Here is a 25,254-nt window from a genome sequence, read left to right as displayed (position 1 = left end):
TATTGAAGCAATTCTAAAATTCCATTCAATTTACTACCAGTACAATGGTAATGATACACACACACACACACACACACACACACACACACACACACACACACACACACACACACACACACACACACACACACACACACACACACACACACACACAATTTAATCGCAACTATCACAAGACACTTAATTTCACGGATGGACAGCAATTTGAGTGAAGTTATGGTATTGTACTTTCAAACATCTTTAAAAAACAATGTCACCCGCAGGGTGACCCGTATCTTGCCAAAAGATGATCGCGTGTGACTTCTTTAAGGTCACACTGAGGTGAACAGAGCTGCTATCCACCAGGAGCGACTCCTTGAGGAATATCTGCTTACGAGAGATTCCGATGAGAATCGTTCTACAGAGTAACCATGAAAAATATAACGTCTCATGAAAATTTTGCCTCATAACGTCACCAAATGACGTCATAATGTCTCAAGCTTGACATATTTAGAAAGCACTCATCGAGGTGTTCAATTTGAGGTACTACACGACATGGTTCCTAAAACTTGAAAATTTGACCTTGGGGTCAAATATGTTTGACCTCAGGTGCTAACCATGAAGGTCAAGGCCAATGGTCACCAAAAATTAATCAGCTGAGCGCCAGACCATGAACTATACTCCCATGAAGTTTAAAGACGATCCGATCAAAATTACTCAAAAAATAAGGGTTTCGTCGACTCCCCTGATTTGCGACGAAGTGACCTTGACCTTTGACCTTGACCTTCAAAATTTTGTGCACTGAAAGGGACCTCTATAGGCCTCCGATATGCGAAGTTACAAAAATTTCCAATGATAACTGTGCTCTGCAGAATTTTTTATACGTGATTACAGACAAACAAACAAAAAAACAAAACAAAACAAAAAAAAAACATACAAGCTGACTAACATATCTTGCAAAAACTTCGTTTTGGCAAGATAACGAAGTACGACAGTCATAAGACAGCATAGATCACCTCAAAAAACCATTAGCATAACAAGCACAGAGCCCTTCCTGCCAGTAGGTCTTGCGTGCTTGACGCACGCAGAAGGTGCTGCCATGTCGGTATAACGCCCGAGTGCCTGCTGCATCTTGCTTGTCTCTATCCAAAGTTGAAGTGACCTGTAACCTGTTCCAGACACTAGTCAAGCCCTAAACAGTGGAACAACAAAAATAATAAATTATTGTGACCTTTGAACTCAGAATAACCAATATCTAGTATAAAAGAGATGCCAGAAAACATTAATAAGAAAATGGCATTTACAAACCTAAATTGAATGGCACTTCATAGAGCTCATAACCCCCACCAGGCTGAACAGTTTATGTTTTGTACCCCAATGATAGGCCGGATCTGCATTCGGACCTCTAAACAAAATCTAATCGGCTTGTTCTTGTCACCGACCCAACTCATCCACCAAGTTTTGTCATAATCCATCCACAACTTTTTGAAACAGCATGTATTGTTTTTAGCCCATCTCTCAATGGTGAAGAATGACTCGGAATAAAAAAAAATATTGGATCTGAATCTGGATCTTCACCAAAATCTAAACAATTCGTCCTTGCTAGACACCCAACCTGTCCATTAAGTTTCATCCAAATCTGTGCATAACGTTTTGAGACATCATTCTATATATCGGTTGTAGGCCAATCTCTCAATGGTGAAGAATCATTGAAATAAAAAAAAAATTCTCGGATAAGGATTCGGATCTTCACCAAAATCTAATCAATTCATCCTTGTCACATGCCTAACCTGTCCACCAAACTTCGTCTGATCCACCAAACCTTTTGATATATCCTGCTCACAGCCAAATAAATCTATACTAATAAATAGCAGTGTGTGTGCGTATGTGTGTGTGTGTGTGTGTGTGTGTGTGTGTGTCTCCTCCATAACTCCAAAACCATGAAACCTTGCAGCCTGAAACTTTGCATGCCTACTAATAAAACTCCAAGGAAGTGCAGGACTGAAAATTGGGTGTTTGGATTCATTAAAACACCTCTTTTGAGGATAATTAAAGCCTTATTTAATTATATCCTTGATCATGCACATCCTCGGTCACCACTTTCTGTGTGATCTTAAAGCGCATCATAAGTAACTTCACTGGGGTCTGAAGCCGCCATGTTTTTTGGCCTGCTCAGCCATGCCTTGACTTGGAACAGGCCACAACGATTTCTTCATGATAAAGTTGTTCTTTTCCCACTTTCCTCACTGATATTATCGAATGCCTGTTTATCAGAAGTATGGATCGCTGTATACATCACTTATGTCAGTGCTATAGTGTTCAAATGAGGAGTTTGGAGTAATTTCATACATTATATGATATGATTTCCCATGATCTACTCTCACAGACTAATTAACGTATATCATCAAAATATTAATTCAGTTTTGAGGATCGGATATCGTCTAAACCGGACTAAATGTGTCAAAATCTGGAGTGAACTCTGATAATAATTTAAAGAAATAATGAGTCTTATATCTACGCCGATGTACCTATTTACTTTTAGCAAGCAAGACTATAATCCCTGCTCCTCCATACATACACAAGAAAATGTGAAATTTCCAAATCATTAAACTTATCTTTTTCGACTGTTTGCAGAATTATATTGAGTGAACAAAAGATTTAGGAATGTAACAAAATTAACCAGCTTCATTCACTATATGACTTAATGCATTCACTGCTTGACCTCCCGCCCTGTTTCCCAGAGGGACTGCTTATCCATAGCGTCTGCCAGATCTATGTCTATATTTTTGGAGGTTTCGTGAGGTGCTCTACAAGGAATCAAAGCAAATCTGGAGAAAAACGGACGTTCTAAGATAAAGTTATAACGTTCACGCAAAACGCAAACGATGTACCACATGAGGTGTGCACAGACACATGCAACATGGCAGATTATATATCAGCAATGTTTATTTCATTTGCGATTAAACTTTGCGATGCCTCCACTGTTGCTCTACATTATACAGCAACTCTTTTGTAGATAAAGTCATTATTTGAATGAATTTATTTTATTTCTTTAACTGCTGCATACGTGGTGAAGACTGGCTTTAAAGTTAAAGGGATCATATATGGTATGCAGCCACAGCCTGGCCAGCTGTTCCTTGTCAACCATTTAATTGGAGTGCTTGCTTGAGTGCTTAAGCCACTTGCCGAGCGCCCAATAGTTGATAGCAGTACCGCGCTATGTCATTCTGAGCGAATCGTTTACTCACTGCGGACGCTTTTGCCGCACCACAGGGAATAAGCAGGCGATGCAGGCAGTATGGGCGAGTGTAAGGAGGTATTAGAGAAACATGGACTGAGGATGAGTATGGAGAAGACTGAGATGATTTGTGTTGGGCGGTGGAGAAAATAAATTATATCAGGTTCGAGAGGAAGCAGATCAGACAGGGAAATAGGTTTGAGTACCTGAGAGGAACAGTGACCGGTGATGGTAAGTCAGAGTGAGACGTGTGGAAGGGGATTCAGGTGGGAGCAAATGTGTGGAGGAGGGTGGAGAGAGTGATGGCAGACAGAAAAAAATATCAAGGAAATTGCAAGGGAAAGGTTTGGTGCCTTGTGTGACGCCAGCCTATCTTTACGGTCTGGAAACAGTGACACTGACAGAGAAACAACAACAGAAGTTGCAGGTCTACAAGAACAACTGAGTCAGGAGAATTGCGGGAGTGAAGAGGGTTGATAGGAGGAGGATGGATTAACTGAGGGAGGAGATTGGTGTGCAGATGAGCTTAATGGGGAGATTGGTAAACATCTGGCTGAAGCAAGCTGGGCATGATGCAGATGGAGGAAGAGAGAATGGCAAAGAGATTGGATAGGTTGAGGGTTGCAAGGCAGCAGGATAGCCTCGACGTGTGCATTCACCTCTGAGCAGTCTAGCCTGGTGTCAGTTAAAAGATAGATGTGGTATTTGTGAATAAACATTCGTAAATGGCTACAAGTGCATGATTAAATGAATGGTTACATGTTATAAGTTTCGTGCAGCACAAATCGGTGAATTGTAACATAAACTTCTTGATGTATTGAGCTAATTTTGACTGGGGATGGCAATATTGTGTTGTAAACTGCCTGGTGAGATTCTTGAAGAAGCTGGAATGTTCTCAGATGAAACTTCCAGTATGGACGAGAATCGCATTTGCTGGAAGGCACTGAATCGTTCTGTGGTACTCCATAAACCCGTCCCATGAGAGGGAGGTGTAGACAGATGGGTGACATGTGACAAGACAGGTGTTTCAATTGTCTCCATGCTCGATGAGTGAACGAGGTGTTTATGTAATGTCCAGAGTGGTTGTTAACATGTGGAGCTGATTAAAACTTATTAAGATTGAGTATCGGGAAAGAATTCCTTTGAACGCTTCAATCATCCTGAACGAGCCAGCGCACGAGAGAGAACAACGTGGCAGGACTCGATTGTTCAACAGCCCCGGTGCACGATGTGAGCATGCGTGAGTTGAGCCAGCAGGACAGGGACACTGGATGGAAACAACTCAACACGGGAATCGTTATTGGACATTGTGTGTGATGGTGAACTTCCTTATTTGACTTTGTATCTGTTTATTTGAAATACAAGCTTCAAAAACGTTACGCTGTTGATGCGGTAACTGTAACGTCACTCAGAAGTCACAAACCCCAAATGACAAAGATCCATTTGATTGGAAGCTGACCTTTACAATCGTTCATACTCGTGAAGCGCAAACCTTGGATTGCAGTCGTTCGAGAACGAGCTGGGTTCAGCACCATGAACAACATACATACACTAAAGGGAAGGAAATCCGAAGGTGTATACTGAACACTCGGGTTTCGCTTCTCTGCTCAGCTACAAACTGTCATCCTGGTGTTTCACCCGCAGGGCAATTTGTCAATATGTGTGACATCCATTGGATGGACATTAAAGATCTCACGGTGTCCTTTGTGAAGAGTAGGTGAGCTATTTCCAGCACAGTACCCTGAATAATTTCAAAATTCCTAACATCCATCTAAATTCCAGGTTTGGCCAACAGATTTATGAAAGACGGGCCAAAAACCTCCCCCCGCCAACCCCACAAGTACGTGGGAATAACTGCGGCCAATAAAGAAGCAGTCGTGGAAAATGATGTTTCCTCATATCCTTGTCTTGCATGTGCTGAGCATGTGATGAGCATGTACAAGCTCCTCCATGAGCCTGAGACATTGTGGGAAATAAATAAATAATAAATAAACCATCTCAAAAGTGATTTAAACATGGGTGAAACAGTTCAACAATTTCCAATTGAAATATTGTTTTAAAATAAGTGCATCGGTGGAGACATATCAGCTTATATGATTGGCTCCCACAACATACTGTGCGTTCCATTGATGATAGGCTGATCAGCAGCCGAGCAATAAGACGTTGCCAAAAGCCCATGGGAACAAAAGACATCTGTACATGTCGCAGCAGGGTATGCGCACGTGTCGGGGACGTTGGTTCAGGGCTCAATGTTGAGCTTGGTTTTTCTGGCAGTAGATGAGGAAGCAGGTATCTGAAGAGAGAATTTGATACAGGAAGAGATAAAGCACATTCACCATTCTACTTCCAAGAAAAGGAGGACTCAACCACAAAAGGAAAACTCAGTTTTCTTCTCACTCACCTTCCATCCTGCAGTGGCAAAGCAATTTCAAACCGTGCTAAAAGCTGGAGCCAAGGCTGGCGTCCATCTTCAGGTAACTGGTTCTTTTGGAGAAAGGCCCAAAGTTGGTGCTCAGAGAGGCAGCTTTCCTGGGCCTTAGCATGTACTGTTGGGCTGAACACACACTGCAGACAGGACCAGAGCCAGGCTGCATCCAAAAAATAAAGGCTTCGAAGGCCTCGGCTGGCATCAGGAAAGTGCAGTATGCATCCCACTTCGACTAAAAATGTCACAGCTTCAAGGGTAGGATTAGGGTGAGAAAAGTTGGGATTGAGAAAATGATTAAGCTAATATGACACTAAAAAGCTGATGATTGCTGAGAAAAAGATGATAGGGAAGCTGTTCATGTCAGATGTTGATTGTGCTTTGGAAAATTAAATTTTAGAAAAGTTGTACTTATGAGATAACAAAAACGCATGATGTTTTTTCACAATGAGAAAAGCAAGATCCACATTTGCATAACATGCACTGTTGACACACCCTGTTGCATTTCATCTTCTGAGTTTACCAATCCTCCTTCCATATGTTGTGTAGCCAGGGCCTTGAACTCGGTTTCGGTAAGGTACTGCACAAGGTGAGACTGTCTACGTCGCTCCTTCTCTGCTTGGACTGCCTTGTGCAGCAACAGGAAGCTTTGTGGAACCTTGAACAGCAGCAGGAATAGCATGCAACTCTGGTGTACCGTAGGCACAAATCAAGGTGGTAGCGCAGTCAATAAAAATAAAAAAAATCACAAAAAAGTTATTTAAAGTTCATAAAATAAAATTTGTAAAACGAAATATAAACTGAAGAAGAGGTGGAATTTCTGCAATGGCCTTGACCAGTCGATGCTCAGTGGCTTTTTCGATGTCAACAGCTAAGCTCACCAGTCGACCGACAAGGCGCTCAGTTGGAATTGGGTTTCCCACATCCTTCATGGTGCTGGCCACTTGGTATATGAGCTTCCTCAAATCATATACACCAGTACCCGTTCGAGATGACACTTCACTGAAATAGTAGGGTCCGGAGACGAGATGAGGAGGAAAATGGAAGAGAATAATCATATAATTAAAGCGACATTGCTTTTTACTCGAATGAAATCGTAGATTGTGTGTCCAATCAATACATAGATTAAAATAAAGAGCAGTGCGACAGACCACACTTAGACATTCAAATATTGTTTCCAGGAATAATCCAATAAATATGGCAATGAACACCTTGAAAGATAAGATGTGTAGTCCTACATGACTTACGCAAGGTGCTGGTGAACAATATTAGGATAACCAGGCATGCGGCCTCCACCAGGCATATGGCAGAGGCTGAGAATATGGGCACGCAGGGTGGCAATGCGCTCCTGCTGGAATCGTTGTGGCAGAGCATCCAGGTGAGTACCAACGATTACCACAGCAGCATTAGGAGCACGAGCCTGTGAAAAATAGACATTCTCAAAACATCAGTCATGGCAATGGAAAGTGTTCAATCACCGTTATCACCATTACTCTTTCCTGTGGAAAAAAAACACATAACACAGACAGACTTCCAAGTTGCATGTTCAGTCATTCTCAAACTAATCCTTCATCCATTTACCTGAATACTGAGCAGCCAGCTCTGCAGAGCTTCCACCCCTTCTTCACCCAACACCAGGTTCCAGATGACAAGAAAGAGTGCTTTGTTTGTAAAGAAGCATTGATGTGCAGGCATTGCGCAGGCAGGGCCCCCGAGCTCCCAGACTGACATTCGTACCAGGTCTGGTAGCTGTGTCAATTGGGGAGAAATAAATATTGTAAAGTTTTACAAAATGTGTTGCACAAAAAGGCCATCCTACCTGGGCACCGCAGGACCAATACAGATCCTGAGTTCTGCTACTCAGTCCTGCATCTTATTTTGCAACTTACAAATCTAATACCCACAACTTCACTAAACCTCTTCCATGCAACATCCATCTCATTTTGCACAAGAACAAACAATTTAATTCGCCATCAGTCATTTTAGCCAGAGTCCATTCAATGACTATTTATTAACAAAGACACCAGTGTGGAATAAAAATGAAAAGTGACACACACCTGCGATGGAGTGGTGACCTATACAGGAATGGTCCGTAGCAAGAAATATGTTAACAACCTGTCATGAATGCACCAGTGTTATCAAAAGTATGGACCTTCACCACTCCCATCACCACCTCCACCACTCATATACAGCTGGCTAAAAAATATACATGTTGTCACCGTTGTAGTGACATAGTTAAATATAAAAAGAAGATGCTGACCTATCTGCGATGAGAAAGCAACAGGCCTTGTGTTTCAGCTTCATCATGGGAAATGAAAATAACATTGAAGGCTTAAATTCCACAGAATCCAGGAGAGACAGATGTAATGCTGGGGCACCAGCCCCTAGTAGAGAGCAGTACTCCTGAGGCTATGGGCAAAGGCCATGTTGGCTGCAAGTGCTGATTTTTTTTTTAAAGGAATTGCTTTGAAATCAGGAAGATGGCCAGTCTGCAGTTGGCTTTGGAAGCCACTTTTGATATATGGTTGGCGCAGAAGAGATTATGATTGTTAATAAGTATGATAAGTTCAAGAGACTGAACCTCTTCCAGTGGCCGACAATTGAAATAGACAGGTGGGTTAGTTTAATGATCCTTCCAGAGCGACAGGATGAAACAGTGGGATTTTCCAGGGTTGAAGGACATAGTCCATTCATCATATAATAATCAAATCAGCAGGAAGTGACAAAGCTGCTGTCTGCCCATAAATGGAATGGGTATTGTACAACACAATGTGGAGTTCGCTGCAGAAAGGAAGAGAAAGTTTTACAGAACATCGGAGAAGTTGTTTATGTGGACGAAATTTCATGACATTGTCCTGTAGTTATCTGAGAAAAATTAGATCCATGGTTTGCAGTAATTCCCATTTACAGACGAACTTCAAGACAAATGAATAAATATATGACTTATTCTCTCGTAGATTTGGCTATCAGCAACTTAGTAGTATATCAAAAGCTAAGCCTATATCTACTGTCACTGCAGCAAAATGATGATGAATGAGCACCGAGCTCCTCCACGAGTCTTGACATTGTATATAACTAGTACGTGCCTGTAAAAAAAAAAAAATATATATATATATATATATATATATTAATAAATAAATATTCCAACCACGCGCAACAAACAACAACCACACAGGCCGTTTCTTCGCTCTCGCGTGCCCGCACGTGCGTGGCGCGGAAGTTCACATATTATTCGCAGTTACGATGATTCACAATTTAGGTTTTAATGGCCAATTATTCAATTAGCGCCAACGTATTTTGTCTTTTCGCAATGTCATCGCAAGGAAAAACAAAAAGAGAAGAGAAGAGAGAGAAAAAAAAATTACTTCCTGGTTCGGAGTACAGCAGCACTCTGATGTTACCGAAATTTATGCACCGTCTCATGAAAACGATCATAACTTGCGGCATTGTGTTTATCTATAAATGCGCATAAGAAATCGAGAAATTATTAGAATACACGAAGTCATCACTCTCCGGAAGTCCGTACGTTGTAACCCGTAATGGGGAACGCGGCTGAGCTTCCCTTCCCCATCGGCCACACCCACGCAACAACGTGTCTTGTCATTGGTTTGGTAAATAAATGGCCATAACTTGGGAAGCACTTGTCCGATTAATATCAAACCTTGAAAAGGCACATCCTCAGGGCCCCAGAAATATACCTGTCAAGTTTCAATTAGATCGGACCAGTGGTTGTCGAGAAACAGCAGTCACACACACACACACACACACACACACACACACACACACACACACACACACACACACACACACACACACACACACACACACACACACACACACACACACACACACACACACACACACACACACACACACATACACACACACACAACCTCTGCAAAAATAACCACCCATCCTCGGCATGAAGGGATTTGCATGATCTTATAGTTGTAGCCACCGAAATGAACACTTTTGATTTTGTTACAGTGGACTCGAAACAATAACAATGAATAGTTCTCCCATCTCATCTTCAATTGTCCTACCCTTCCTCCAACCCATGGAACATTGAAGCTTGTGGCAAGGCAGTTGTCCTGAAACAACTTGCCTTTGCATCTTGTAAGGCACATCCAACTGAGGGCAATCTCATTTCCTTCCACAAAGCTCAGAGGAAGTGTGTATCTACCCTCAGGAGAGCGAGGAAACAACATCTTTTCAATCTCAAGTTTGAACTCTCAAACCTGTCTCCCTCCTCCAAATCCTGGTGACATCTAGTCAAGTCCGTTTCTGGTATATGTTCCCCCCTCCATCCCATCAAATTACTGCACATCTGACTGCCCGTGAAGAGGCTGAATGCCTAAACTCCATGTTTCCTTCTAAATATTGTGTCCAAAACCCATTGCTTTCTGTATCCACCTTACCCAGTTGCACCCAGCTGTTCCTGGACTTTGTGTCCTTTTCTCCTGACAAGGTGGACAGCTTGCTGTCAAACTTCGACTTAGATTCTGCAACCGGTCCAGGTGGCATCAGCCCTCATGTCCTAAAAACCTGCTCTGCTGCTCTTACCCTCTCTCTGTTCTTTTCACCCTCCTGTTCACTGAAGGTCATCTGCCATCTGCTTGAAAATCAGCAAACAATATCACTCTCCATAAAAAAGGTGCAAAAACAGATCCCTTCAACTACAGACCAATCATCAGCAAGGTCATGGAATCCATAATCGCTTCCGACATCAAATCCTTCCTCTTCTCCAATGGCTTGATTTCCAATCATGCATTTGGATTCAGACCAGGTCACTTTACCCTGGACATGCTGGTTGTGCTTTCCCATCAATGGATGGAGATCATAAATGCCAGACATGAGATCAGAGCCATATCCCAAAACATATCACGTGCTTTTGATACCGTCTGGCACCCCGCCCTGCTCACCAAACTCTCTTTCTATGGTATCCAAGGCAATTACCACTCATGGCTCGCAGACTGTCTCTCCTGTCGCAGTCAACGTGTGGCCCTTAATGGAATTCTCTCACCCTTTCTTCCTGTCCAGGCTGGGGTTCCTCAAGGCAGCGTTCTGGGTCCTGTTCTTTTTCTGGTTTTCATCAATGATCTCTCTGACTCTCTGGAAAATCCTCTTTATCTCTTTGCTGATGACTCCACCCTTTGTCATCCCATCTGTCATCCCTCAGATCAGCAAGCAGCAGCTTCTTCCCTCTCTGCAGATTGGGATAAAATCACAAGCGAGTCCAACATGTGGAACATGTCTTTCAATCCTGACAAATCTCACACTCTCACTATGTCTCTCCGAAATGACCATCTGGAACCCTCCCCCCCCATCTACGTTCTCAACAATCCTCTTGAAGAAGTCCTTTCATTCAAGTTTCTGGGTCTCACTATCTGCCATAATCTTTCCTGGGAAAGCCACATTTCCAAGCTGACCTCCAAAGCCAGTCACCGACTGGGCATCTTCTGGCACACAAAGTCCTTACTTGGCACACCTGAGCTCCTAACCAAATGCAAAGTTCTCATCCACAGCCTGATGGAGTACTGCTCTCCCCTCTGGGCTGGTGCACCCCCCTCACACCTTTCTCGGCTTCAAGCTGTGAAAACCAGGGCATTTCGGATTATTGGTATCTCCCACGATGAGGTTGAGTCTTTGGGCCTCTCACTCTCTCACTGCAGGCAGGTCGGTGGTCTTTCTGTCTTCTACAGTCTCCTCTCTGGCCTCACCCCCTTGCTCTTGTCTGTGATCTGTTCCACCCAAATTTCCACAGGGTGCTCAATGTCCACCAAAACCCCCCTTCTGGTGAAACTACCAAAATCAAGAATCATTGCTCACCTTCACTCTTTAATTCCTCTTTTTACCAACCTTTGGAACAAACTCCCACGCTCTCTTCAATCCCACATCTTCCTCCAGGTATTCAAAACAGCTGTTCACCACCATCTCATATCTTCCCCCATCCAAAATCATGAGCTTTTCTACCCCCGTTAATCCACCCCAAACCCACCACCATCATATTTCCTGCTTTCCTTCCTGAAAGTCGCGATTGTGTCCATCTTGTATACCCCGTGTACCCTGCGCCATCCCTCTCCCTTCCACAAATCTCATGTCTCTGTTCCCCACTGTTTTGTGTTTCCTTATCCCGCCACTCTTGTCTCCTGCTCCCTTTGTTATACATTCTGTGAGTTAGTTCTTATATGAGCCTCGACATTGTATATAAAACAATAAAAATATATAAAAATAAGAAAAAAGTGGGACAGAATCTCATCTCCTTGAGTAATCAGCTTTGGCTGACCAATGCGCAATCTTGGGTGGTTCCATATCTAGAATTGTTCGGAATACATTATTCTACATGTGTACCAATTTTGGTGCTTTTATGCAAATTTGAACAATTGATCTGAAATATCAGACTATGCTGCTGGACTAATAGAGAGAGAGAGAGAGAGAGAGAGAGAGAGAGAGAGAGAGAGAGAGAGAGAGAGAGAGAGAGAGAGAGAGAGAGAGAGAGAGAGAGAGAGAGAGAGAGAGAGAGAGAGAGAGAGAGAGAGAGAGAGAGAGAGAGAGAGAGAGAGAGAGAGAGAGAGAGAGAGAGAGATATAGAAGGAGAGATAGAAAGATAGAGATAGAGATAGAAAGATAGAGATAGAAAGATGGAGAGGTGGAGAGGTGAAGAGGTGAAGAGGTGGAGAGGTGGAGAGGTGGAGAGGTGGAGAGGTGGAGAGGTGTAGAGGTGTAGAGATGTAGAGATGTAGAGATAAGAAAGGGAGGTCTTTCTGGAAAATCTTGCCAGTGCTGTTGTTTTCACCTTTTCACCACAGATGCCACTTGGCCGTTGCAAGTCCCACGAAGAAAGTGCAATGTGGCTAGCCGGAGTGCTGCTGACAGAGGCCTCGCTTGGTGAGCCTCCTACAACAGGACGTCCCTGCAGAGCGCCCAGTAGGGATGTCTTTCCATGTCGATGAGAGCCCACAACCAGGAGTTTGAGGGAATAGCAACGTTCAGCCTGGCGCTGCTTGGCACGGAGGTATGCCAATACAGCTGCTGTACCTGTCGTGGAGTCATTGGGGGGGGGGGGGGGAGTAAGCAACACAAAATACATTCAAAATTATAAAAGACAGTACTATATTAATGTAAAATAGATTTTGGACACTTTTGTGAAACAGGTAAAACGATATGATTTTTGTTGGTGCCTTGGGTCCATCCATTCCATTGGGACAATACTCTGTGCAGAGCAGTCTCCTTGGCTATTGGGCACAATCCTGGATGGGTCACCATTCTAACATAGGATACCAGCATGCTGGCACTCATTTTGCCAACCTCAGGAGGATGACAGGCAGAGTTAGCCCCACCTGGTAATAATTCAACAGCCAAGAGGGGATTTGAACTGAGGATCCTAGGATCCAAAGCCTACACCAAGCATTAGTGTGCTGGGTGAATTACTCAAAATGACTTGATTTGGACGAAACTTGGTGGACAGGGACTAATTGATTAGATTTTGGTGAAGATCCGGATATGAATCGGGATCCTAAAATTTTTTTCATTGATTCTTCACCGTTGAGAGATAGGACCTAAAAACAGAATTCAATATCTCGCATGATATTTCAAAAAGTTATGGATGGATTATGACAAAAACTTAGTGGACGAGTTGGTTAGATGACAATAAGCTGATTCGATTTCGGTTCAGGTCCGGATGCAGATCCAGCCTATCATTGGGGTACAAAACGTAAACTGTTCAGCCTGGTGGAGGTATGCACTTTGCCGAGTGCTGTTCTAGTTGTCTTTGTATTGCTTTTCAGTGCAATACTATTCCCCTTCTTGGATGTGGCCTCCGTATTCTATTGCATGTCATTTGCTTTTGTGGAAATGAGAGCAATATCATCTGCAAAATCAAGGTCCTCTGGGTGCCTCGGTCTATTCCATCTCAGGCCCAATGATGTTTTTCTGAGAGCACTGCACATTTGCTGAGAGAGCACTGAATGGCAAAGCCATTCAATAGCATTTGTGACAGCACACATCCCTGTCATCCACCTGTCAAGATCACTTTATAACAGTCATAGATGGGGAATTGTAATCTCAGATTCACCTGTAGCGGCCACAGGGTCTGTATCATGTGGCAAAGATTGCTTTGGAATTAGCCATCATGAATGAACAGCAGGCTCCCAGTAAGCAAAGGCTGCAAATTCACCAGGTGCAAACTTATGGGAATGGGCAAACCACATCCTGGCAACGTGGGAGACGGGGCCACATACAGTCAGCATGGTGGGCAGTATGGGTGGGAGTGAGGGTCAGAAGAAGCAAAGGGTCCAACCTGGGAGGCAACTGAGATCTCTGCAGGAGCCTGCCCAAAGGGGGAGGGGGGGCAAAGCCATACCCCAGGAAGGATACCAAATATCCCAAGACAGTTCAAACCTATTCGGTTGGGAAACTGCAAGTAACCAGCCATGCGGGGTGACAGTCAACTGCGGGTGACAGAGGAGCTGCAGTTGTTGTACTCAGTTTTAGTAGAAGTGGTGGGAAATTACAAAATGTGACTGTATAGTGTACAATGAAGTGGAAACATATTCAAGCAATTGTGAATATGGGGTGCTAATGTGATCGTTGTAAATCTGGACTTGCTGAGACATAGAAAAATAGAAGGAAACCACTAGCCACCCGGTCAGAGTACCATTTGAAATTGCCCAATGGGGAAACTGTGCCAATACCAGTAAAAAGAGTCATTAGATTAAGTTTGACTGAGATGGACTATAATATGAAAGTGTGGGTGGCAAACTACGTGACCCGTACTTTATTGGGCTGGACTTTCTCGCTCAAAACAGCTGCTAGTTAGGTTTTGACCAATTGTGCTTGAAGATTGGAACCAACACGGTTCTATTTGAGGGGAGAGAAGTGGAAGCACTGAAGCTACCAACTAGCCTACCTAAATGATTATGACATGACCCGAGTCGATAATCAGGTCATGATGGGCCTAGTATGGAGTCTTTAACCAGGGAAAATAAAAAAAACAGGGCGTGGTACATGTAGATTCAGTTTACCATTTGCTTTGGTAATATGGTGGACAAGTAAGGAAGAAATTATGTTATGGTTGCACTCACACCCACTTTGTGGTTTTCGTGATCTCATTAGCATCAGGTCAATTGTAGTCAGAACGTTTATTTTAGTTGCCTTGCAGCTGTTTTGCAATGGATAACTGTGTAATGTTAAAATGCCAAGCTGTGGGAATTGTTTCCTGATTGGATAAATATGATTACCGAAAACAGGATTGTCACTTCATAAGTGAAAAACTGGATATCGAAACTGTTTTCAACCTGGAACTCTGGACCTTGGAATTGACGTCAGCCAGGGATGAAGGGTATGAAGAAGGAAGGATGCAGTGTTCCACTCCTGGATGGGGAGAGTTCGCCTTACATAATTGGGGCAGAGTTTGACATGATTGCTAAGATGGATCAATTACGTTTCTTGTCTTGTCTTCTGTTGTGTTGGATGTTCGGGAGATCATCTTCAGGGAAGGCAGTTTGGATCCACTGAGATGGAGGAGAATATCGGCTCTTTCTGGGAGAAGTGATCTCGTGAGGATTCTGACAAAGAAGGAAGTGACATTTACGGAGAGTTTGGGCAGGAAATGAAGCATCAAGAGGACGTCATTCTGGTAAGAGACAGGGACTGAGAGCTATGGTGGGAATTGAAGCAATGACAGGACGGCATTTTGGCGAGAGGGAGAGAGAAGGGAGAATGACAAAAGTCTTCCGCATGCAAAAACAACATGGTATTTTGAGCATGGTGCACCAGAGAGGCTGGGTAATCATTTCCTGCCTTGTGTGGCCTGGACATCTGGCATTTAGCATGCTAAGCATCCAGGCATGCATCAGAATGCATGTTCCAGTGTGACCACTCCTTGGCTTTTTTCACAAGATCTTGGCTATTCGTTGTTCACCTTGGCGTCTTGGTTTTCTATAGGTTTACTTGGCGTATAGGTTTTCTATTATCATCGCTTTTCTGAAATATTGTGAATTCTTGGCTTTTTTCATTGGCTCACCTTGGCATTTATGAAAAAGCAGAAGAGATGCTATCTGGGTAACAGAGATCAATCTCCAATCCATCGCAATCCCGCTCACCAGAATCCATCGACTCCTTTGCATTCTGGAAGTTTGCCACACTTCATATGGCACCACTACACCAGGATCTTCCACCTTTGTGGGCTACGTTCACATGTGCTCGGCAACTACAGGACTGGATTAAAATTTAAATAAACCAATGTCACCCGCAGGGTGACGCGTATCTTGCCAAAAGGTGACCACGTGTGACTTCTTTAAGGTCACACTGAGGTGAACAGAGCTGCTATCCACCAGGAGCGACTCCTTGAGGAATATCTGCCGACGAGAGATTCCGATGAGAATCGTTCTACAGAGTAACCATGAAAAATATGCGTTTGCCTCATAACGTCACCAAATGACGTCATAATGTCTCAAGCTTGACATATCTAGAAAGCACTCATCGAGGTGTACAATTTGAGGTACTACTCGATATGGTTCCTAAAACTTGAAAATTTGACCTTGGGGTCAAATATGTTTGACCTCAGGCGCTAACCATGAAGGTCAAGGCCGATCACCACCAAAAATTAATCAGCTGAGCGCCAGACCATGAACTATATTCCCATGAAGTTTGAAGACGATCCGATCATAATTACTCAAAAAATAAGGGTTTCGTCGACTCCCCTAATTTGCGCCAAAGTGACCTTGAGCTTTGACCTTGACCTTCAAAATTTTTTGCGCTGAAAGGGACCTCTATAGGCCTCTGATATGCGAAGTTACAAATATTTCCGATGATAAGTGTGCTCTGCAGAATTTTTTATACGTGATTACAGACAAACAAACAAACAAACAAACAAACAAACAAAAAAAACATACAAGCTGACTAACATATCTTGCAAAAACTTCGTTTTGGCAAGATAAAAACAAAAGAAAACCGAGCAGCGAGGTGAGATACCTCCCGTATCTTTTGCTGTGCCACGCTGTCTTTCTGTTGAATGTGGGGAGTCATCCGGATTTGAATATAAAGGGGTTAATGAGGTTAAGGGAATTTATCATTTTGGCTTAGAAAGACATTTTATGAATCTACTGTGGGGCTGAGTGCCAGTAATGCAGTGTGTGACTATATTAATTGATTATTGGATTGACTGTGCTGTTACCTTGATGGGATCTTTCTGATTTCTAATGACATTTTGTTTCTTTTTTGTGAGTCTTAACAAAATAATAAATGGGTGCATTTGGTTAGGACTGTGTGTTTTGATTCCATTGGCTGGGGAATATTGATGTGGACGGATATCAAGGTCTATCAAGTGCCGAAAAGGAATGACCCACACACAGGGAAATCATCGACTTCCTGATTAAGTCAATTAGGATCTCCAAAGTCAATATTTCGAAGTACCCGGACACTGCCTATTGGTTGTTTTTTTAAATGAAAAGAGTTCTCATGCAAACAGGCCACACATGGTTTCAGTGAAGGATCACATGACTCAGCGATGATCTGACTGCCTGATTTTGCTGCATATCCAAGATGAAAATATGCAGAACCCCAACAGTTTTCCATTTGGTTTAAACTACTGATGTCACGGAAGATTTGAATGGGAAAGTGCTGTGAGAGCACATTGTTGGTGTCACATCATCACTTAAAGATAAATGAGCAGCAGATACGCAAGGATATAGAAGGAACTTAGAGGCAGGAGGAAACAATGAACCCATCAACCCCACAAAATCGTGCCAATATTTAAGTACTCACCTATCCCCACTACTTTTAGATACCTATCCAACTCAATTTTAAAATCACATACTGTTTCTACTGTCACGACCTTTTGTCTGCATGTTTTTTTCCGCCGCATCTCCATTTTATTTTGCTTCTATGTTGAAAGAATGCTTTGATAGACTTCTAATATTGCTATTTTACTCTGCAGAGAAGACGGTTATTTTCTATGAAATGCTGAATTGGGAAAAGCAGCATATTAACAAAGGTCCAACACAATCGTTAAATAATTCAAACATTATTAAGCATCAGGAGTGCCAAGATAAGGGGGGGGGGGGTTGGGGGAGGAGAGCCCCAGCCTCTCCATCAGTCATAATACAGAGTGCAAATTCTACAAATACAACTGTTCTGCCTCATACTCCCTTAAATTAATAATGATTTCTAATGTTTGAAATGCAACTTGGAACACCTGCACTCCTCCCACACCCACCCACAATAACCCGAGAAAAAGCTCTGGTTTTGTCCCTACCAAGAATATAGGAACACAGAACCACAAGTGCATTTGTAAATGGCTCTTCTCCAATTTTAAAACATTGTACAATTAAAGTGTATAACAATAAATACCACATGAGGCATTGAGAAGATCCTGAGGGACATTTTGCACCTCCAGATCGCTCAGATCAAGTGACCAAAGGTGCTTCAAAGTACCCAGTCCTAAAGGCAGTTCATGAAGATTTGGATTCCTGTTGGAGCAACAAACAGATCAGTAAGGTAACAAAGGCAAAGGAAATGAAAAAAATGCAAGTCGCATAAGGGATATATTTTACAACTAATAGTCACAAGTTGCAAAAACTCTCATCAATGTTTTTATTCTGCCATCTGAGTACTTTACTAATGATGCTGGAATCCCAGGTATAAATCATCTATGTGGTGTTAATTTGTCCATTAAATTCTGAGATCCTTGTAAATGTAAAAGTACATTGATGCATCCTTCATCGACTGCACGTATTGTCAAAAACAAGCTCCTCCATAAACATTAAAGGTGGACTGAATGAGAACCTTTTTGTTTCAATAAATGCAAGTGGTATTTAAAATCACTGCTTGGGTAACATCATTTGAATCGAAGATTTGCGTGCCATTTGTTGTATGCTTTGTGCTTCCCATGCCCCAACCTCCCAAAAGACATCACTGCATGAAGTGATGTATCACGTGACATTAATGCACCATAATGTTTCGTGAATCACACCATAATGTGAAGCAAAATGCAGTTATGTACATGTTTTTACCAGTTACTGTTGAGTCTTCCTTACACTTCACTAACTGAAGTAGCATGGTGTTGGCTTAACAGCTAAAGCGGCAGGCTTAAAATCTTAGGGTCTTGCGTGCATTTAAGCCACTGTTTCACCATTGAATTAACATTAGGCAGATTGATTGAGCCTGTCATCCTTCTGAGGTCAGCAAAATGAGTACTAGCTTACTGGAAACAGGGAGCACTGCATGAGTGACACAGCTGCACCCCCAGACAATGAAGCAGCCAAGCAGCCACAGGTTGCATACAAATAACAATAATAATAATAAAAAAAACTAACTGAAGTGGTTCGTATTTACAAGTAGTTAGGCAGACATATCACATCGACAAACATGTCATAATCACCCTTTTACCACTTTGTACAATCAGCTGAGTACTACTCCATCATTATCAATTTTGCAATTTCTTGCCAATACTTAATGCGGATCAAAATATGAACATAAAACCTGAACTTGTTAACAAAGTGGAGAGTTATAACAAAAACTTCAGAGACAGGTGATTTTTGCTGATAGCCAGTGCTATCACAATCCTTGATTTGGTGTGAAAACTTTTGCAGGTGCAATGTTGAAGTGAATCATGAGCCAGGTTGGAATTACAAAAACATGAGCACGCACCTGCTCAAAAAGAGTTCACGCAGTTTGAGGAGGTTGCACAGGGATGCTGGCAGGAACTCAAGTGCATTCTCTGTCAGGTTCAGTACTTCCAAAGACTTCTCTAAAAACCGAGGAAACTCCAGGGGTCCTGCCGGAGAGTTAATCGTCGGAAGAAGCGACATCAACCTTGAATATTGTTCAGTAATTTTGCACTTGCAGAGTTTATCATCATCCTTTTCGTGACCAATTTGCCAACGAATGATGCAATAAATCAGTACACAAAACCCAACAGCAGCAAACGAATGCAAATACAAGGATTTCTGCAATTGGCTCGCTGCAATAATTTGTTCCACAAAAAAAAGATTGTAACACCAAAAGGTTGGAGTCTAATAAAACTTGTATTAAAACTGCATGGTTTGAAAGTAAGACCATATCTTAGGTAAGACCAACAAGGATGATTATACTAACGAAGTTATGGATCTGTTCTGTTCTTGCGTATGGCAGCTTGGTTGCCGGGTAACTATCATTTCTATTTCTTCGTCAGGTCAGGTTCGATCTGTGACCTGCTACAGGTACCATGTAAACCTGTACTAACCTGTTCCATGGTCGGGTTGTCGGCGACTAAACCGTCTCCCCCACCAGGTTTTCTGGTGAGGAGGGTGTTTGGATATGGACACCCAGCAGGATTAAAAACAAAACCTGTCAAAGGGCGGAGGAGCTCCTTGTGAGCCAACGGCCATCCATATCTAGTGCCCAACTGTGTCTGCGGACGTCCTCCTGCAGTTGGGTTACTTCTTATTAGGAGGTTGGTGGCAGGATTTGCACTCCAGCCACCGTAAAACGCTTCATTCCGCAAAACGCAAAAACGCAAAAAAATCTGAAAACCCACTCCGTGGGAGTACCTCCTGTGCAGCTTCCCTTCGCAGGGCAGCTCACCGGATGATGGGATTGGGGCAAAGCCTTCGGGACCCCCAATCTTTGATAGGAGGGAAACCACGGGGTAACATCCCTGGGTCAGATTGCGGGAGAGTGTGTCGGAGTGGTGCTGAGGTGTCGTCCACCAGACGGCGGTCTCCTTGGGTTAACCTGAGGCGGTCCCTTCGGGTGGGTGCCTGGAATGTCCTATCCCTAAGAGAGGATGATCACCTGTCTCTGTTATCATCTGAGCTCAAGCGTTTGGACATCGGGGTTGCAGCTCTCTCTGAGGTTCGGAGACCGGATTGCGGCGAGATAATGGTGGGTGGTTACACCTACTATTGGTCTGGTCGCTCTGATGGTTACCATACCCAAGGAGTTGCTGTAGCTGTGTCCAATAAGCTGACCCCAATGATAATTGAGGTAACACCGGTCAACGAGCGTATTATGAGATTAAGGATTCGTCACTCCTTAGGTGTCATTTCCCTGGTCTCTGTTTATGCTCCGACTGAGGCGAGTGATCTCACCGTGAAGGATGCATTCTACGCCACACTCGAGTCTGTGGTTGATCAGTGCCCCAGACGAGATACACTTCTAGTCTTGGGGGATTTCAATGCATCGACTGGAACTGATAGGGATGGTTATGAGGTGTGTGTTGGTCCCCATGGGTCAGGAACTATGAACCAGAATAGCACTAAGTTCCTTGACTTTGCAAGAAGTCATGGACTTAGGGTGGCTGGTTCATGGTTTCAGCGCCCGCAAGCTCATCGCTGGACTTGGTATTCCAACGCTGGCGGTGTGGCAAAGGAGATTGACCATGTCCTCATTGACGGTCGCTGGAGGATGATCCAGAACTGCAGGGTCTACCGGAGTGCTCAGTTCCTCAATACTGACCACAGGCTTGTTGTAGCAACTCTAAAGCTGCACCTTAAATCCTGGAGAATGGTACCATCCCAGCCTAGGCTGGATGTTGCCAAGCTCAGGGATGAGAGAGTAGCTGAGGAGTTTGCGAACAGGCTGAGTGGACACTTGGGGGTCTGGGTGCTTTGGGGGTCCTGAAGAGTTGTGGAACACCTTCAAGACCACCGTCCTTGATGTTGCCGGTGGATGCCTTGGAGTTCACCGCAGGGCAAAGAAGAATTTTGTCTCTCAAGGGACACTGGATACCATTGACCAGAGTCGCAGGGCCAGGCTGAATGGCAGAGCTGAGCTGTTCAGGGAGCTGAGACGTAAAACTGTACGTGCACTGAGGGTGGACAAGGAGGCCTATGTGCGAGGAATCTGTGAGGGGGTAGAGCATCACCTGTGGACAGGTGATTCTCGTCCCGCTTACAGGGGAATTCGCGCATTACGTTCATCCAAGCCCATCCCTCGGAGCACTGCAGTTTGAGCAGAGAGTGGTAGGCTCTTGACAGAGGAGTCTGAAGTGAAGGCCCGCTGGGCCGGTTACTTCGAGCGGTTGTACCAGGCTGATCCCCCAGCTGTCGAGTTGGACGTCAAGGGTGTTACAATCCCTGTTGCTGACCCTCGAATCAACTGTGGTCCACCATCGCTTGTGGAAACACGGGCTGCGGTGAACCAGTTGAAACGGGGCAAAGCTCCAGGGATCTGTGGCATCCATGCCGAACTTCTCAAGGCTGGTGGAAATGCTGCACTCGTGTCGTTGCATGCAGTTTTGTGCTCTGCCTGGAACACAGGCATCATCCCAACTGACTGGAAGAGGGGCCTTGTTGTCCCTCTCTGGAAAGGGAAGGGTGATCGCCAAGACTGCAACAACTACCGAGGGGTGACGCTGCTCTCAGTGCCGGGCAAGGTCTTTGCTCGGATAATTCTTGATAGGGTTCGCCACCATCTGCTTGAGCACCAGCGTCCAGAGCAGTCAGGCTTTACACCAAAGAGGTCAACGATTGACCGTATCCTTGCACTTCGTGTCCTCACCGAACGCAGACGAGAGTTTCGGCAGGGGCTGCTTGCAGCCTATGTTGAGCTCTGTAAAGCGTTCGATTCAGTGAATCGGGATGTCCTCTGGAGGATTCTTGGTCTTCGTGGGGTGCCACCGAAACTGATCGATCTGATGTCTGAACTCTACTCTGGTACTGAGAGTGCTGTGAAGTGTGGTGGTACCGCCTCTGACTTATTTCCAGTTGTTACTGGAGTTCGTCAGGGATGTGTACTTGCCCCCACACTTTTCAGCACTTGTATGGACTGGATTTTTGGGAGGATGTCGGAGAGATCAAGTTGCGGTGCATCGTTTGGCAATGTCAAGATCTCAGACCTTGATTTTGCAGATGATGCAGTCATCTTTGCGGAGACTTTAGACATCCTCTTGGGGGCCCTCGAGGTGCTGAATGAGGAGTCGGAGCCGTTGGGATTACGGATTTCTTGGGTCAAAACAAAGATACAGGCTTTCGGTGACATCTTGGATGCTGCTGTCCTGTCTGTGTCTGTTTGTGGTGAGGATGTTGAGGTCGTGGATAGATTCACTTACCTTGGCAGTGATATTCATGTCTCCGCAGGTTGTGAGCCGGAGGTCAATAGACGTCTGGGTCGGGCCTGGGGAGTCATGGATTCACTGGATCATGGGGTGTGGCGCTGCCGGTACCTGTGCGGGAGGACGAAAGTCCGAGTCTTCAGGTCCTTGGTACTTCCAGTCTTGCTCTATGGGTGCGAGACTTGGACTTTGACCAAGGATCTGAGACGGAGACTTAATTCCTTTGGTACCAGGTCTCTTCGGAGAATCCTTGGCTATCGCTGGTCGGATTTTGTGTCCAACGAGCGGTTGCTGAGAGAGACTCGGATGAGATTTGTTACCTGCATAGTCCGTGAGCGTCAGCTGCGGCTGTATGGACATGTGGCTCGTTTTCCTGACGCTGATCCTGCTCACCAGATTCTCTCAGCGAGGGAGTCTCATGAGTGGAGGAGGCCAGTGGGCCGACCACGTGCCTCATGGTTACAGCAGGTTGACCATCATCTCAAGGAGATGGGGATGGGCCTGGCATCTGCCTGGGGGATGGCCAGACGGAGGCCCCTGGAGTACCGGCGGAAAGTGGACGCAGCGACGCGCTGTTCTGGCACATGCTCCCATACCTGACCTGACCTATTTCTTGGAAGCGCGACTGTGATGCTGTGCTCCTTTACCATTACACCGGTACTCATTTCACCAACCTCAGAAGGATGACAGGCTGAGTCAACCCCACCTGGTGTTGATTCAGCAGCCAACAGGGCTCAAACTCAGGACCCAAAGAACCCAAGCCGGCCACCCTAACCACCAAGCCAACACCAGGCTGGAATTTTTGGATGGAGAGCAGGTTATCTTGTATTCGGAAGAAATTTCCATTTCCTTCGGGAACCCAAATGCTCAGACCACCTTGACGCTCATATATCCCTTGATACCCTACAAAATAGATATGATGGGTCTTTTTTCTGATTTCCGATTTATAAAGTGTGCTATTTTTCGATTTTAAATCAAAATCTTCTTTTTCTTCACCATGAGGCATGACGTCGCACCAGGAAGTTGACCACAATATCTGTATTGTCAACAGGTTACATCGCAGTATGATTGAATTCAAATGGCAAATAATTTTCGAATTTCCACAAATATGCTGAGTCGATGCATTCTTGGTGGTTGTATAGTAATACAAACCGAGATGGTGTCATGCTACAGCAATGACCGAAAGATCCTTGAGTAACCAGAAATGTGATGAGGGTTGTCCAAAATAACTGAGGATTGGGCCAACAAAATGTTCACTTTTGTGCTTGGAACATTTTACAGGGCTTTGTTAAAAAATTTTTTTACATCTATTTACCACCATCTACCATCTATTTATAGTGGAGAGAAAGTATGTACACTGTACAGTATGTATGTGTCATCTATTCCTCCTTGAGGATTTGATCAAGGAAGCTAAAAATTTCAGGGTCCCCCACTTACCCCCGACCACTCCCACCTCCACAACCCCCCATCAACCATCACCCGCCCACAATACCCACCACCATACCACACCCACCCTCCACCCTCCTTCCACAATCCCTCCACCAACCATCACCTCCACAATACCCACCACCATCTCACACCCACCCTCCACAACCCCCGCCCCACCAACCATCACCCCCACAATACCCACCACCATCTCACACCCCTCCTCCACCATCCCCCACAATACCCGCCACCATCTCACACCCACCTTCCACCATCCCTCCACAATGACCCCACCAACCATCACCTCTATAATACCCACCACCATACCACACCCCTCCTCCACCATCCTTCCACAATCCCCCCACCAACCAAAACCTCCACAATACCCACCACCATCTCACACCCCTCCTCCACCATCCCCCCTCACAATCCTCACCACCACACACCCCACACCCCACTCACACCACTTCCTCCTCCACCGGGGTGGGACATCGACACCTCACGAATATGATGATGGGACACAGACATAAACGGTGTCTGGGGAAAGTATGAAATGGGATGATGCTGGAACATGCAAGATAGCTGGTCAGCCTGCGATAGTGGGGCAAAATATTCATTGCTCATTTTGTCCATGGTGTCCAAGTGTGCCTGGGCGGTGTCGGCTATGGGGCGAAGACAGGTATTTCTGCTTGAGTGGTATAACTGATTTATCAAAGAATACAAAATCCCTCCCTTATAAACTGCAAATTGAACGGAAAACCAAAACCAACAAATTTGTAGTGAACATGTGAACAGCATTTTCATCTTCACTAATACTTCTGCCTTTTTACTCTGAATCACTCGTACAAGGTTAAAAATGAGATGGTTTCACAATTCCCCCAAAAGTTTCCATCATTAATTTTGTCTCCAACCGTTTAATCAAAATCCCACTGATCAGTTTCAACATACTGAGAACCTTCAGAGTTGCTAATAACAGTGGAATCGGTAGCTGAATCAGAGCTCAAAATGCACCGTTCTCTATGTAAGGCTGCTGTTCGGATCAAGGTGAGTTCACAATATTATGACGTCACTGAAAATGGACACTCTCTGGCTTTTTTTCGACACATTGTGATTGGCAATTTTTCGACCCTTCAAATTAGCCGCAATTAATGA

At 44.3% G+C, this 25,254-nt stretch overlaps 1 protein-coding gene across 7 annotated transcripts in view; it reads right to left on the bottom strand.

The window, feature by feature from the left end:
- The window catches only part of LRRK1 (leucine rich repeat kinase 1), a 142,213-nt gene that overhangs the window by 28,886 nt on the left and 88,073 nt on the right, over positions 1-25,254 (bottom strand). For all 7 annotated transcript variants that reach the window (XM_085850106.1, XM_085850104.1, XM_085850103.1 and 4 more), the window contains 10 exons: positions 19,293-19,419; positions 17,994-18,112; positions 12,439-12,680; positions 7,224-7,391; positions 6,890-7,062; positions 6,524-6,644; positions 6,138-6,300; positions 5,619-5,892; positions 5,333-5,510; positions 996-1,171 (listed from right to left, as the gene is read on the bottom strand). In XM_085850106.1, coding sequence (XP_085706232.1) covers positions 996-1,171; positions 5,333-5,510; positions 5,619-5,892; positions 6,138-6,300; positions 6,524-6,644; positions 6,890-7,062; positions 7,224-7,391; positions 12,439-12,680; positions 17,994-18,112; positions 19,293-19,419 — 1,741 coding nt within the window. The remainder of the gene's footprint in view (positions 1-995; positions 1,172-5,332; positions 5,511-5,618; positions 5,893-6,137; positions 6,301-6,523; positions 6,645-6,889; positions 7,063-7,223; positions 7,392-12,438; positions 12,681-17,993; positions 18,113-19,292; positions 19,420-25,254) is intronic.

This window comes from Eptatretus burgeri, chromosome 12, assembly GCF_056783735.1.
Source record: "Eptatretus burgeri isolate ZD-2024b chromosome 12, Ebu_testis_v1, whole genome shotgun sequence".
NCBI classification, from domain to species: domain Eukaryota; kingdom Metazoa; phylum Chordata; class Myxini; order Myxiniformes; family Myxinidae; genus Eptatretus; species Eptatretus burgeri.
The sequence above is the reverse complement of the archived record's forward strand: the minus strand, read 5'-3'. Positions and strand labels throughout refer to the sequence as shown.